General features: G+C 39.9%; 1 protein-coding gene across 7 annotated transcripts in view; it reads right to left on the minus strand.

Annotated features, from left to right (window-relative positions):
* Positions 1-3,648: 3,648 nt before the first annotated feature.
* Positions 3,649-16,573, minus strand: part of LOC102452763 (cytosolic phospholipase A2 epsilon-like) — a 46,185-nt gene continuing 33,260 nt past the window's right edge. For 3 of the 7 annotated variants that reach the window (XM_089778514.1, XM_089778513.1, XM_089778515.1), the window contains 8 exons: positions 14,895-15,117; positions 13,462-13,576; positions 12,834-12,971; positions 11,009-11,116; positions 10,227-10,436; positions 8,999-9,168; positions 6,415-6,601; positions 3,649-5,226 (listed from right to left, as the gene is read on the minus strand). In XM_089778514.1, the coding sequence (XP_089634640.1) occupies positions 4,991-5,226; positions 6,415-6,601; positions 8,999-9,168; positions 10,227-10,436; positions 11,009-11,116; positions 12,834-12,971; positions 13,462-13,576; positions 14,895-15,117 (1,387 nt within the window). In that variant the 3' untranslated portion in view covers positions 3,649-4,990. Of the gene's footprint in view, positions 5,227-6,414; positions 6,602-8,998; positions 9,169-9,267; positions 10,437-11,008; positions 11,117-12,833; positions 12,972-13,461; positions 13,577-14,894; positions 15,118-16,573 lie in introns of those variants that run through there. The other 4 variants (XM_075927211.2, XM_075927210.2, XM_089778516.1 and 1 more) reach the window with 3 other exon arrangements.

Raw genomic sequence — 16,573 nt, forward strand, 5'->3', positions numbered from 1 at the left:
GTCTTCCAATTTTATTGTCCAGTCTCAGTTCTGGTAGTGTTTTTCTTCTGTGTGGAGTACTGACGCCTTGTTGTGGCAGGATTTATATTTCAGCAGTCTGTTTTTAAAATGCCTTCAGTTCAGGCCATTTAGGTTTTAGCTGCATTGGCACCATTTATAAAAGTGTCCTTAGTCATTTTCCTGTCAGAATTCTGTTGGAGACGGTCTAGATGCAAGCAGCATTGACTGATGTGGCAGAGGTACTTTATTGGAATCCACTGATTTTTGTAAAAGTCTTTTTAAAATTTGCAATGCTTTCTCCATCTCCCCATTGCTCTGCAAATACTGTAGTCTATTGGGGTACATCTTCAAAATAACGTAGTCTGCGTCTACACAGCAGGCAGTTATTTTGAAATACTGTCAAAATACTGTCAAGCTGGAGAATAGTAATAGAGATGTAGCTGTGTTAGTCATATTTACTCTGCTGACACCATTATTGGACCTAACCAATTCGGTTATAAGATCAAGAATACATATTCCTGCTCATCCAGAAATATAATTTATGTCAATGTGCCGACAGTGTCCGTCTGCTGTGTACATTGAACAAACGTCTCAGACACTTCGCCAAAGAATCAATGCCCACAAAACAGATATCAGACAGTATCACAAAGAAAAAACAGTTTCTTGCCATTTCAACCAGAAAGGGCATTGTCTCAATGACTTGATTACCTGCATCCTGCTTCAAAGGCATTTTAACACCAGACTTGAAAGAGAAATCTCTGAACTGTCATTCATGCTTAAATTGGAAACTTTATGCTGGGGTCTTAAAGACACTAATTATCTTACCCATTACAAAGATAGCTTCCCCACTTATCACCTCTAATATCATTAGCTCATAGACATTTACCCCTCTCCTCCCCCTCATCCCCCCTCTGTTCTGAAATTTGATTTCTCCTTTTTATGTGTGTTCATTTTTTTTATTGTATCCCTTTGGCATATGTGCTTGTGACAATTTTCTTCCACTATTTGATCTGAGGAAGTGGATCTGGCCCATAAAAGCTCATCCCCTAATAAACCATCTTGTTAGTCTTTAAAGTGCTACATAGTCCTGTTTTTTGTCAAGCTGGAGGACTTCTTACTCTTACTCCTGTAATTTTAAATAAATGAAGATATACCTGTCTCCTAGAACTGAAAGGGACCTTGAAAGGTCATTGAGTCCAGTCCCCTGCCTTCACAGCAGGACCAAGTACCATCCTTGACAGATTTGCCCCAGATCCCTAAATGGTCCCCTCAAGGACTGTGTTCACAACCCTGGGTTTAGCAGGCCAATGCTCAAACCACTGAGCTATCCCTCCCCCCATTGTATGAGGAGTAAGGGAAGTCGGAGAAAGAGTGCTCTATTTCAAAATAAGTGATGTGTAGACACTCCCAATTTTGCAATAAGCTACACAACTGATGTAGCTCAATTTGCATAGCTTATTTCAAGTTAAGCCCTGCTGTGTAGACGCACCCTTAGTACAAAGTTCAAAATCAAACTCATTCAGGCTACAAATATTTCAGTGGTAAACTGAGGTGCATTATCAGATATAACTACAGAAACTCTAATGTCTTGCTGATATTTATTTAGTTTCTGGATGACTTGTACTGATTAAGCTTGTGTAAGTTTAGCCCATTCAATACATCTAGAGAAGTTACTAACTACAATAATGTATGTGCCTCCTTTCCAGAAAAACAAACCTGTGATTTTCCACTGCCAAGAACATGCTAATCAGAAGCAGGCCATCACCTATTCAAATATCATTTTGGCCTGGCCAATATGGCAATAGATTTATTGGAAGTTGACCCTTTTAAACCCACCTTCTTTGGCAGAGTTCTGTCAGTTTCTGGAAGTTGTCATCTTTTAGCTGCTGGTGATAATGTTTCCTCCTGAATTGTTCCCATTACTCTTAGTGACCTGCATGCTGTTACGAAGTGTCCCATTTAGAGGACATCTGCTGCATTCTGCCTCTTTTGCTAGACATTATGGCCAGCTGTGGCTCAGTATCTTGCCACATTTTTCACAGTGTCACTAGGCTTCCCTCCTATTACGGTTATCACTCTAACTGTGCACTTAGAAAAATAAATATTACAGAGAATATCAGCAGCAGCAGCATCACCACCCATGGAAAATGTTACCTCACCTGGTATATTTGTGCTTCCTCTGTTAACCCAGAAGCCATCAAGAATCACTCAAAGCTCCAGCAAGACCAACTGTCTGAGTTGCCAAAAGCAAACTTCTCTGACTCCAGCAGAGCCACTGTACTTTGAGACAAGTGTGCCTCCTTCCCGAGCTTCCTTCCTTTCATAATCTCCTCCCTGATTTTCCACTTGCCCGACTCACTCACCACTCTGAGGGTACGTCTAAATTACATGGCTCCATCGACGGAGCCATGTAGATTAGTTTACATGAAAAAGGGAAATGAAGCTGCAATTTAAATAATTGCTGCCTTTTTTAAATCAAAATGTCTGCCGCACTGTGTCGATCAGCTGATTGTTGGCACAGCCTGGTAGCCTAGACGGGGATCTGCCGACCCCAGAACCCTTCATCAGCAGATCCTGTAAGCCTCATTTCACGAGGCATAAAGGATCTGCCGACGAAGGGTTCTGGGCTCGTCAGATCCCCGTCTAGACTACCGGGCTGTGCTGACAATCAACTCATTGGCACAGTGCGGCGGCCCTTTTGATTTAAATGAAGCGGTGATTATTTAAATCACAGCTTCATTTCCCTTTGCTATGCTGCCTAATCTACATGGCTCCATCGATGGAGTCATGTAGTCTAGACACACCCTGATAGTCTGGGTGGAGGGGTCTCTTTTCTTTCCTTTACTCCTTCTTTAGAGAAAAGGGTTCACTCTTTCACGGGAACACAGGACAGTAGGAAATGCCAGACCGGATTCTATTTCCCAACAGCGGCCAGTACCTGAAGTTTATGGGGCACTAAATTAGAGCTGTGAGAGGAAAGATGTTCTGTTTTGTGGAAGATTTGGATTTTTCAAAAATTGGTTTCATTCTGAATGAAAACCAAAAACTTAATCATTCTCCACAAAAAAGAATATAGCCCCAAGGCTGTCCTGCTATGGGGTTGCCCCAGAGTTGCACTAAAAATGCTAAGGTTGCTGATTCTGTGTAAGTCTTCCAATGAGCTACTCTAGGTACACAGTCCCTACTGGGATTCCAAAGAATCTGGATGGAGCGCTGAGCTGCCACAAAGCCATGGACTCTGAAAGTCCAAGGTGCCAAGAAGCTGGATATGTAAGCTTCTAGGAAAATGGTCAGCTTCCCGCTAAACCCATCAGAATATCAACTAAATTGAATCTTCCCCACACAATGGTTCAATTTTGCTAAATTAACATATTCGGAAAAAAATATTTTAGCAGAATTTTCCAGATCCAGTGTAAAATTCCCATAAAACACAATTGTGCAATAGTGGGCTTCTGTGAAAAATTCCATCCCAACTTTAAGCAGTACGATAGCGTCTTGTACCCTGAAGCATAAGGACTTCTGTCCCCATATATGTTTATCCTATCTAGTATAATAATGGATGAAATTCTGCCTATGCCATTGAAATCACTGCAAACCTAAATCTTTCTGCATTCTTTACTCCCCCATACAAAGAGTAAAACATGTACCTTGAACCTGAATGTGTTTTATTTCCAATTAAGAAACAAGCAACAAAAGTACATATATATAGATTTCCCTGAGAGAACACACAATTGTTGCTGACTCTTATGTACCATGTCTGATCCGAAACACAATTACAGCGGTCTCTGAACCATCCCTCTAGGAGGCAAGAAGACTTCTCAGCATGTTTAGGTTCAGATGACCAAAAAACAGGATTACAGCATATCCTTTCAAGTCCTTATCTTCTGCATATGGGTAACTATTATTATGGCCCATTTCTCCTCATCCAATACTCAAGTAATTCCAATTGACTCTCTCCCAACACAGTTTCTCTGAAGGAAGAGACTGGTTTTTTGCTCCCACCCATGTCCAGAAAATTCTTCTAGATGTGCAAGAACCTATCCATCCTACCTAAATATGACCTAAATACACTCCCATTCTCACAGTCAGTTCACAATCAACTCACTGGCTTTGGGGTTGAAATACATAGCAAGAATATGAACCTTTTAGCAGCAGGTAGAAAATACCTGGGGTTTTCATAGAGGCTGCAAGCAAGGCCTTATGGGCATCTCAGCCCAACTACCTATTGGTAGCACTGGCTGGGAGAGTAATTCATGATCTAGCTGCTACAGGATTGTGTGAAGGTAGTCACCAGCAACTATGATCCCAGAAAATTATTATTGGATAGTTGAGGGAGAAGAAGGGCAGTCCCAGCACAAGACTATTTATAGCAATAGTGGTGGCCACTTCTCCCTGATCTTCAGGAGGTGGTAAGTTGAGGGGCCATCCAGCTCCAAAAGAGGTTACTCTGGTGGGATGAGGTATTTTAGGCCACTTGGGGAAGGAGAAGAGAGGTGTTTCCACCTAAAGGCTGGGCAAATTGAATACTTAGGACCCATATTTTTCCAGTCAACATTTGGACACACAAATACATGGTGATTTCCAAGATATGTTGAGTTGCACATTCCTAACCATCTGCATGCTGCCTTATGCATGGTATCCTATGAAAAAACACACCTTGAAGAACTCCTTTAATAATAGCATTTTTAACAATCTGTGTGGCAGTGAAAATGAGTTGAAACAAAAATTACTGAAAAATTACTAGTGGTCCACAGAGGCATCATGAGGCTACTACTACATATATAACATTGGCAAGCCATCTGAAGGCTTTGGTTTCTCACATAGTAGAAGACATAAGAAATAGAATCCTGGGAGATTAAGTCTACTGAATAGTGACTATTTTATTTGCTGTTTCTTCCATTCCACTGCTGTGCATAAGGCCCGAACAATCAAGTTTTCATTATTCAGGATTCCTTAGTCAGTCATTGTCATCAGATTAGCAAAATTCTCTTCATTTATTGAAAGCTCCCTTGTAGTATATGGGCACTTGCTGTTTCCTCCGTTCCACTGCTGTGCGCAGGGCCTCAACAATCAGATTTTCATTATTCAGGATATTGTAGTCAGTCATTTTCACCAGTTTGTCAAAATTCTCTTCAGTAAATGAGAGCTCCCTTGTAGAATATGGGGAACAGGGACTGGAGACATCAACTTTCCCCTCCTCCATCTCTGTAGGGCTGCGTTCCACACCTAAGGAAACAATGTAGCAAGGTTCACCAGTGCAATATGACTTCATTTTGGGGCTTTTATCAATTAACAAGGTAAAAATTGACCTGTGAGGAAGATTTCTCTCTAGCGAGTCAGCTCACAGAGTTTGTTGCCATAGAGATATACAAGTATATCTATCAAAATCAAGTTTTTTAATCTCTATATCACCACTTCCCAGAACTGATGAAAACCAGAGGATGAGGAAGAACTCAACATAACACTGGTTACAGGGCTGCCCTCTGAGTATCATTTACAGGGGACCTACATGAAGCTGCACATATCTGCTTCCCCAAGCTAGAAAGGAAGATGAGCAAAAAGAAAATGGAAGCGGCAATGGAGAAGTGCTTCTCACCTGACTCAAAGCTACTGTAGTGTGAGAGGATGCGGGTAAGTCCTGTCTTCCTAGGACAGCCTACATACAGAACCCCTCATTTCCAGTTCTCCCTCCCCACCCCACCCACCCCTCCCAGAGCAAGGATTTAAATGAAGCTTGTACATTTTCTTTTTATTTGAACCCCCCCCCCCCAAAAAAAACCAAAATTAATCTAATTAAAGACCCAAGCCACATTGGATACATTTTCTAGTAATATATATTAATAAGTGTTAAGCACAAATAGCATTAAACACAAATATTATAGCAGTTAATATGGCCTAAACTGGCCTATTGGGGTATAGCAATAAACCTGAATTGCATTGATTGGTCACATGAGTATATTTCATGACAAGTCAAAGCATGGTCAAGCAATTGACTATGCATTTTATCCACAACACTGAAAGCAAAGTTCTCAACCCATTGAGACCCACATGTGTGTGATGGGTCATTACATTAGTGTAAAAAAACCAAAAAGACGTAGGTGTCAGTGAAACTGGTGATACTAGGCTTTGTTTCAACAGGATAGTGTTTCTCAGACCTTCCATTTCAAGGATTTGCATTTTTTATTAAGTTAATTTACATTTACACAGAGTAAGACAACCCCATACATGTGAAAGATAGAAATAAAGTGTGGCTAAAATGGGCATTGCGCCTTATAAAGATGAATGGATTATTCCTGACCATGGAAAAGTTGATTGTACTGAAATAATACAGCCAACAGAATCATCAGATATGAAATGGGCAGGATAGGCTGATAAAGCAGACTTTTTTAACATTACTGACTACAGACAACTTACCTGGAGCTTTGTATTTTTGGAAGGTGTCATTTACTAATGGGAAAAAAAGCACAATAGGAGCTCTTGGACACTCAGCATCTTCAAACAGATAGCACTCCTTTAGATTGCACCTGTCTTCTTCACTCAGCTCAATTCTGGGGAAGGGGATTCCCTGCTTCGATGAGTACCTCGCAATTAGGTCCAGAGGCTAAATCGTCACAGAATACAGATTTTAGAACTCAAAGAAGGGACAAAGACCAGGATTTCCTGAAACACAGTAATTAATCTTAAACTGCATTTCTATATGTAAGGAGTTACACACAGGAATTCCTACGGGAACACGTGAGATTGAGGAAGGACTATATCATAGACGACTGATGCTGCAGTTTAGTTTGCTCCATGCAGTGCTTTCCACAAAATAGGAAAGCAAGCAGCTACAATAGTATAGATTCCACAACCAGCTGAAAACTCAAGCATTCTTTTAAAAACTCTAGTAAGTAAGAAGATACCATAAATAGATTTAGAAATGGAGCATCTGAGAGGAAAGCATGAAGAGTGTATATAACTTTCTAACATATTTATATGGGCCCCATAATCAAAGTATTTGAGCACGTCACAACCTTCAGTGCATTTCATTTCACATCACCCCTCTGAGATACGGAAGTGCAAGTATCCCCATCTTCATAGATCAAAGGATGAGGCACAGAAAGGTTAAGTGACCTGCCTAATGTCTCACAAAGTTTGTGGGAAGCAGGGAATTGAACCTCAAATTTCCAGAGCCTGGGCTAGTGCTCAAACTACTACTTCGTCCATCCTTAGGATAATTTATAACATGCAAATTAAGTTACTGAAAGAGTCTGTCAAATTGGAGTCCAGAGGTTTTGCACTCTCCCATTGACCCCAGAGCTGCAAGAAAACCTCAAATCATCTTATCAAAAGGGAAGTAATAGCCATATAATCACATGCAATTTAATGATGAACATTGTAGCTATTGGAACTGGTCAGAAAAATTACGTATTTCCAGGAAGCAATTTTGAACAGCAACCAAAAAAAAATTTCCTCTGAAATGTTTTGATTAAAAAAGCAATTTTCTATTCAGAAAGGCTTGAACTGAATAAAAGAAATGTTTTGTTTCAAACCAGCCTTTGAAAATGAAACAACATTTTCCTTATCATTTACACAACTTCACATGTCACAACAGAGCTCTTCACAATAGAATAAAGCTGATCTGTGCAGGAGACACAAACTTCTTATGGTAGGAACTGGGGGTCTGAGACAGTGAAATTAACACCACCACAAAGGACCAACAAAAACTTCATCACTTTCCACTCTAAGGGCATTTCTTTGATCTAGTCTTCTCTAATATAAATACAAATCAACAGGCACATTTAACAACCACCACTTACCAAACAAGACACAGAATGCACAAACAGCATGTGACAGATGTGTCATCACATTGCTTAATGCATTACTGGGAAACATTCAGATACTTTGGTGAAAAGCACAGTATGAAAACCTATATAGAATAAAATTTAAAATATTGCATTGTTTCAAGTTTTTGAGTTTCAAAACCCCAAAATGAAACATCTTAAGTCCAAAATTAAAACCGTCATTTTAAGTAACACTTTTTGGGGGGGAGGAGAAGGTTTCATTATGGTTTTTATAAATGAACAATATGCAAGTTGAAATAAAATGAAAAATTAGTTTAATTTCAGAATGCTGATTTGTCATTTGAGAGTTAATGTAGGAAAATCAAATTTTTATAGGAATTGACATTTCCTCACCAAAAAAAAAAATCTGTTTCAACAAAACTGTACTTTTTGGTAGGTAAATTTTCTGCACAAAAAATTTTGATTAGCCTTACTTTTTCTGATTGTATGTGCTTGCCAATTACTTTACCTAATTTCACTAGAAAATTACTGAGAAACACCAAAAATATTTTTATACAATATTTTACCTGAATTTATTTGAATAGTACAGCTTCATGGATTTTAAGTCCAGATGGGGCAATTGTGATAATCTGTTATCTGAAACAACAACCAGGAGTCCTGTTGCAGTCTAGTAGCACTTTAAGAGGCTAACAGAGTTATTGGGGCATACGCTCTTGCTTGACCAATCGTGGCAGCCGGGGCTTTCTTCCTGCCCCCCCAGCAACTTTTTTCCCCTCGGCTCTTTGCACTGTATCTACAACTATTTTGGCTCTGTCTGTAACGGGTTGGCCACCCCTGCTCTTGTGGGTAATACCCACTTCATCAGATGAATGGAGAGGAAGATGTCTTTTTGTATTCGTGCAAGTTTCTTCATGAAGTTGATGTATTTCTACTTCATATGGCTAACTGCAATGCAATTATGGGATTTAAGAATTTTAGCAGAGAATTAGAAATACAGAGAGTTTCAATTAAATAGTAAATTTAGGCCACAATTTCTGAAACAAGGAACTGTGCCATTATGGGACTAATAGTGCAAATTAAATGAAGTTTCATTCTCCTGGAATCAATTTCCTCTTCTAATGTTATAAAGTTAGTAATTTTGGCTACTAAATGCTAAAGGTTTTGAAGCAAATGGCCATAGTGGGAAAAACAAAGAATAATTTGACCCCTCTTACCAATGTCTGAGAGCCACCACTGTAATTTAAATGCAGGATGATATCCACCTTCCTCTGAGGTATCAAGAGTGGTGGGTAACTGGTATTGATAAAGAATCCAGTATCTGCCAAGGATAGAGGGTGCTCTGCTGTTTCAGTTAGTTGATTAGAAAGAGTGTCTAGCACCGTGTCTGAAATACAAACATGTCTTGTTAAAACTACCATAAGAATAGAGGAGATGCTTCCCTGATGACAGTAAAAGGATCAAAGAGAACAAAGTAGAATTTTACCTCTACCCCGTTGCTTCCCATGGTTGTTGACACATTGTTGTAACACAGTAGTTCAGCCTTGACTTAGAGGAACAAATCTCTTATTCAGAAAAACTTAAAAACAACAAATAGTCTAGTAGCACCTTGTAGATGGTATCATGAGCTTTCGTGGGCACAACCCACTTCTTCAGATGACAGGAGCGGTGGAAGTCCAGATCCAAGAATAAATAAGGAAAGGAGGGAGGGGAGAGGAGAAGGGAAAAAAATGGAAGGGAGGAAGAAAAAAAGAGACAGTGAGTAGATAAGCTTCAGAGGGATAGTCTAGTAGCACCTTAAGGACTAAATAGTTACAAGAGGCTGATAAGAACCATTAGTTTGCACTTGGAAAGGAGGATGACCAACAACAGATTCTACACAGACATCAAAAACCATTAGCACCTTCACTGTTCATTTAAGTGTGGAAGATCATATGCAAGCCATCCACAAGCCAAATACACAGAGAAGGGTTGGAACTTAACTTCATTCACAATTCTTATGCAAATGGTATGAACGGGGATATCTGATGGCTAGTTAGTCATGTTAGTCTTGAAGATGCTACTAGACTATTTGTTGTTGTTTAAGTTTTTCCTGTTTCAGAGTAACTCAGCTATCCCTCTGAAATTTCTTATTGTTCATCCCCTTCTTAAGCTCCTCACACTGTTTTCAGTCTTTTTGTCTACCTATTTTGTCCCTCTCCTTCCCAACTTTGAAGTCACTTTGCCTGGTGACGAGTAATCCAACAAAAAAATTACTTGGGACCCACCCAAGAAATTTCACCATGAACATTCAGCCCCGTAACACACCAGCAGACTGAACTTTAGCTCAAATTTCAATGCCTGAGGATGGGGAGGTGGAATTTAAACATGAAACCCACATACTCTCCCCACCATGCAGCTTGCCTCATTGCATTCTAAACCATCACAAAATATACCCCTGCAAACCATGCTTTATTACTGTGCCTTTCCATGCAGAAAACTGTTCATTCTCCAGGTACTCATTGTGCATCTGGAAGCCCCTTAGAAAATTGGGGGATTCTGCAATTGTTGGGCGCCCAGTTAAGACATCCCGGAAAGCAGTAGCAAGGGGGCCTGCAGGAGTCAACATGCGAGTCTCTGTCTCATGAAGCTTTGTGTACAGAACTGGATCTTCCTCTGCAGAAGGGAGAAATAAATTTTAAAATGCTTACTTTGTCTAGACCAATGCTGGTGGGTCTCTACAGCAATAATAATAATTATGTCAGTCATACATTTCATGTCTGGCCAACCCACAAAAAATAATAAGCTATATGTCACATCAAACCCAGAGTGGGAGCAAAACGATTAACAAACCCCACCAAAATCCAGTAAATTAAATGAACTATTGCCCACCAATATAACCTTAAGACAACAACTAAAATTTTAGACTTAACCAGAATGGTGCTCCATTGTGCAGGGTCATGGGCTCTCTGTGAAAACACCACTGTGCCCTGAACTTATGAGGAAGCAACTTGGAGATTATCATTAAATATTGTTCCTATATCCTTTGCGTCCCCTTGGTCAAGGTAAAGAAGCTCCTATTATCCCTTTCCTCCCTGTGACCATTCTTCCTTTACTGTAAGGCTTAAAAATCCCTTCAAAATTAGCATGCATTATGTATACATCAGACAAGTATAACATCTGACAAGTATTTATACATCAGACAGTACCAAAACAACATGTAAATGAGATAAAGATAAACCACTTACCAATTTCTTTTACATGGTCTCTGGTCCATCTGTGCCAGAAGTCCTCTGAATCAAAGGCCACATTCCAGAAATACATCACATCCCAGGAAAATATACTACTCCAAATACCTGTAAAGTTGAAGAATTTCAATGGAAGCTAATTTGATGAAGTCTTGGAAGCATTTTAATTGAAACCTGCCTTTTGTTCTATCTCATGAATATTTCCTTCCAATTTGTATAAATAGCTTTAGTAATAGAGATGTAGCTGTGTTAGTCTGGTCTCGCTGAAACAAAAGACAGGACTACGCAGCACTAACCATCCTGTTAGTCTTTAAAGTGCTGCATAGTCCTGTCTTTTGTTTATAAATAGCTTTGTGAGCATGGTTCCAATATTGCAAAAAACTTACACACATGCTCAATCTTATTTGCTTGAATATTCCCATTGAAATTAAGCATCTGCAAAACTGGAGCCTATCTGAATGATAGTTTTAACTACTTTAGTGTAGGAGTTTAAATGCTAACTAATTCCAAAACAAGTCAGACACAGAAAATTATTGAACAAACCATATAAGCTTCAGCTTCTACCACCATCATAGAATCATAGAAATGAAATGGACCTCAAGAGTCCAGTCCTCTGCCTTCACAACAGGACCAAGCACGGTCTAGATCAGGTGTCTGTCTAATCTGCTCTTAAATATCTCCAACGATAGAGATTCCACAATCTCCCTAGGCAATTTATTCCAGTAACCACCCTGACAGTTAGGAAGTTTTTCTTCATGTCCAACCTAAACCTCCTTTGCTTCAATTTAAGCCCATTGCTTCTTGTCCTATCCTCAGAGACCAAGGAGAACAATTTTTCTCCCTCCTTCTTGTAACACCCTTTTACATACTTGAAAACTGCTATCATGTCCCCTCTCAATCTTCTCTTTTCTAAACTAAGCAAGCCTAATTCTTTCAGTCTTCCCTCATAGCTCATGTTTTCTAGACCTTTAATCGTTTTTTTTTTTTTGTTCTTCTCTGGACCTTCTCCAATTTTTCCACATCTTTCTTGAAATGTGGTGCCCAGAACTGGACACAATACTCCAATTAAGGCCTAATCAGCACAGAGTAGAGTGGAAGAATGTTTTCTCGTATCTCACTCAACACTCCTGTTAATGCATCCCAGAATCATATTTGCTTTTTTTGCAACAGTATCACACTGTTGACTCATGTTTAACTATGACCCCTAAATCCCTTTCGGCAGTACTCCTTCATAGACCATCCTCCCCGGGCACAGCCACAAGGAGTGCACTAGCTGTTGAATCTACAGGCAGTGACTCCCCTTCCATTCTCTCCCTCGCCTTCTCCACTCTCGTTACACACTAGAGCCTGGCAACCTGACCCAAACCCAGCAGGACCTAACTATAAGAAGTAGGTTACAGGTTGGGTATGAAAACAACTCTGATCTCAAGCATGGGCACGGTTCAAGTCAGGCTTTAAAATTAGACTGAGCACACCTCCACTGAAAAGATCTGAATTCCAAATACTTGTGATATAAAAGGTAGCAAATGCCAGTGTTGGACAAATCAAGTCTCAAGTAAAGGTATATAGAATCTAGCAGCTGTCCTACCTCTGTGAGTTGTCTGGTTTCACAGCACAGTCAAACCAAAAGTTTAGTTACACTAGGACAAATTAAATTTGCAAGCCAGATCATTTTCTGCTAGTGACATACCTGGCACCATACATACTTTTTTGGAAGGTGATTCCATACTAGTGTCACCAGCAACAGACCATTTGCTCACCAATGCCTAGTTATATACCCAGCTGTATTCTTATTAGTTTAACATCTGCTCTAGACAAAAGTCACCTTCCAAATAGCAAATCCGGCTTTCTGGGAGCTTCTTTATCAGTCTTCCCATGAAAAATTCACTTCCAAAATCTTCTGAGCGAATAAATGCTCCATATTTCCAGAATCCCACCTCATAGGGGGTGAACTCCAACCATTCTATAGTGAGAGCAACAACAACAAAAAAGCAAAATGCAGGACTATGTAGCACTTTAAAGACTAACAAGATGGTTTATTAGATGATGAGCTTTCAACAAAAAAGGGCTTTTACTACAGTCCCCTGACTGTGGGGAAAGACACTCATATCAAATGACTAGAAAAACAATCAAGTGGAATACACCTTCCAGCATCAACTTCTTTGTGTATAATTATACTTTAAAAACCATCACATTCAATACTGGTTGCAATGCTAATGTGTCTAGAAAGCAAATTTTCTTCTTACATTAGCAGGGAATAGTCTTTCCTGACATGGACCGAGGTCCATTAATACACCAATTTGCAGAGCACCAAACAAAAGCATTATAATTATTTTTAAAAATTGTATCCAGTTTTTTTAACTTTAAAAAGATTAGTGTGTGGCACTGGATCACACAAAATGAATGAAGATTGCGTATAGTATAAATCATGCACTCTAAAATGTCACCATTACCTTTAAAATCTTGAGCACTATAAGTGTTTTTGAGGTTAATAGCTGTGTAAATGGGCAGCGGATTCTGGCCTTCACTCAGTGCCTGTCGCTGGCACGAGAGTTTATGGTAATCTTTCTGTTTTAGAAGAAAAATAATTAATAGGAAAAAAAGGATCTGGATTTGAATTATTATAATGTAACATCTGAATATCACCCAGTGTTTGTTTTGGTTTTTTATATATGTTTTGTATTTTCTCCTCTCACTGGACTGTGTACACATGTTTGTCTAGGGCAGGCTATCCCAAACTTGTCAGAAGTCCCATCAACAGCAGCTATTCTTTATGCTTGCATGCTATTAAGAAATATGACCAGATTGATTGCAGGTTCAAACAAGCACAAGGAGGGAAATTCTTAGGAAGAGACAGGTGACTAGAGTACAGCAGGGACCGCAACCACCTAAGTAATCATTATCTGAGTCAGGTTATGCGGCCATGTTCTAGATACAATGTCAGGCATACCTGAGCATGTATCTGAAACATTCAACTTTGCTTGCAAAAAAAGAAATTATTAGAAAATAACCTATTTTAGTCCATTTTCAAATACTGTTATTTCTAAACAATTTTTTTCAACCTTATTAATTACACTTAGCCTAAGGTGACATTGCCTTAAGTTTTTAAAACATTTTGAAGCTATTCAAGCACCAAATTATTCAACAAAGCCACGCTTTATTTCTTGAACTCCTCTAAAATTATTTAGATATACATATAAAAGAAAAAAGACAATGAATATTTGGTGAGTATAGTTGACAAATTTCACTGTTTTCCATCCAAAAATACATTTCCAAATCATTTTTTTAAACAGATTTAACTAGCTGAATAGCTGATCAAATACTATTTGGAAAATAGTACAAGTGAGTACAAGTGAAATCCATACAATAATGCATTCAAGGAATATTCTTTGCTGAAATTCTAATAGTTCTAAAAACAACACAAAATATAAATAAGACAGTATTACAAACACATACACGAAACAAGTCTGTGATTTAATTAGGACTTGTATCACCTTCTTGAAGCTAATTTTAGTGTCAATTTTGTATTTGACCAAAAATGTTCAAAAATGAAATCATCTGAAATGGCATTTGAGTTGCACAATGAATCCCTGGGATTCAGATTCTTTTTTCAAAAAATGGAACCCAAAGGCTGGCATGTTAGAATTTCTTTGCTCTAGCAGTTTTAGGTTGTATGGTACCCATAGGTCTGCTACATTTTTAAGCGAGAACAATGTTTTTATTTGAATATATGGTTGAATTTATTTACAACAAAAGAGTCTAATAAGTTCTTTGCATTAATAACCCTACAAGGTTGTTTAAGGGCATCCCTTTTCAAGTTTATTTTCTGCTCATTCTTAGTATTAGGCATTCATTGGGTCTCTGGAAAGAATAAGATATTCAATACCTCATCATGTAGCATGTATTCCACCATGAGCCCCCACAAGTCCACAAAAGTTGTGTTGTGTCCTTGTTGGCGCCGCTCTTTCAGCTCATTGTAATAGTACTTCAGACGGTCCATGGAAAAACCATGGATCTTACATTTGGACACTTGCTTCCGAGCTTTATTGATTGCTCCCTCCAGATAGTTGTGTGACCAGTTAGCATCTTCATACAAGTTTGCCATTGTCCTTAAAAAGGGTGACAGAATATTGTTAAACAATAAGAGTAGGCCTGCACTGGTGCTCAAGATAGAATTTCTGGCTTGGGAAAAAAAATACTAGCACTAGCTTTTATTCAGAGAGCCTGCTAAATATAGCAGTGTAGCTGAGGCTACTTTAGTACTGGAATGGATAGCTGCCCCGAGCACACACCCAAAAATTCAAATGGGATTGTTCTCATGTTGGGTTCTCTCAGTGGTCACCAACCAGTAGATTGGAATATACTGGTAGATCTTGGAGCCTCTGACAGGGGATCCTGACTGGTTTGGCCAAAAGGCTATCAAGTGCCAGCACTTCAGCTGCCCCTCCACCTAATGCTGCTCATCTCCTGCCCTTTGCCTTGCAGCTGCCTCTCCCCATCCCCGGAAGCCTCCTGCTTGCTCTGCAAGGCAGGGGAGGGAGAGGAAGGGGTGCTGATGTCAAGGTATCCCCTCTCCTGTATCCAATCTCCAGAGTGGGGGGCACTACAGGACTTGAGATGGAGTTTGCTGGCTGCTTTTGAGAGTGGTGCAGGGCCAGGGCAGAGGTGAGCCTGCCTTAGCCTCACTGTACCACCACCCAAGAGCCAGCTGAGGTAAACGGTGCCCAGTTGGACCCCACATCCCAAAACCCTACCCCAGTCATGAATTCCCTCCTGAACCCCAAGCCCCTGGCCTAGCCTCAAGCCCCCCTTCATCCAAACACCCTCCCAGAGCCTGCACCTAGAACCCCCTCTGGCAACCCAACTGCCTGCCCCACGCTCAGCTCAGAGCCCCTCTCACACTCCAAATCCCTTAATCCAAGACCAGAGCCGGCACCTCAACCTGCTGCCCCAGCTTAGTGAAAGTGAAGGAGAATGGGGGAGGGAGGAAGGGAGGGAGATGGAGTGAGCAGGGACAGGGCCTTAGAGAAGGGGCACAAAGGAGGTGGGGCAAGGGTATCTGGGTTTGAGGTAGATCTTGGATTGCACTTAAGTTCAAAAAGGGATCTCATGCTTAAAAAGACTGGAGACCACTGTGTTATCTAGTCCACCATATGTGCAGCTCTGGCTATGCGGGCAATTTTAGTATGTGAAAGCTAGCGTGGGTAGTCTACCTTAACTAGAAATTACATCCCCAACTCCACTATAGGAAGGAAAGGTCAGTTTGTATGACCAGGACACCTTCATCTTCCTGCCTCTCACTCTAGCCCAAATACAAGATTAAATATGGTGGATCGAGAGTATAATTGATATAATCAAGAAAGTTAACAGTTGTTCAGTGATTTGAACTCTACTTCTGAGATCTAAGACCCACACAGTATCCATCAAGTGACACCGGCACTTGGTCAGTGGGACTGCCAACCTCTCAGTTTACTGCATTTTTGTCTTCACTGGATACATAGGAAAATATGGGGCTTATTTTTTATCTGTGAAGAGCCACACAAAGCAGCAATGTTATATAAATAA

This window comes from Pelodiscus sinensis, chromosome 5 (assembly GCF_052426305.1).
Source record: "Pelodiscus sinensis isolate ZL-2025 chromosome 5, ASM5242630v1, whole genome shotgun sequence".
Lineage (NCBI taxonomy): Eukaryota > Metazoa > Chordata > Testudines > Trionychidae > Pelodiscus > Pelodiscus sinensis.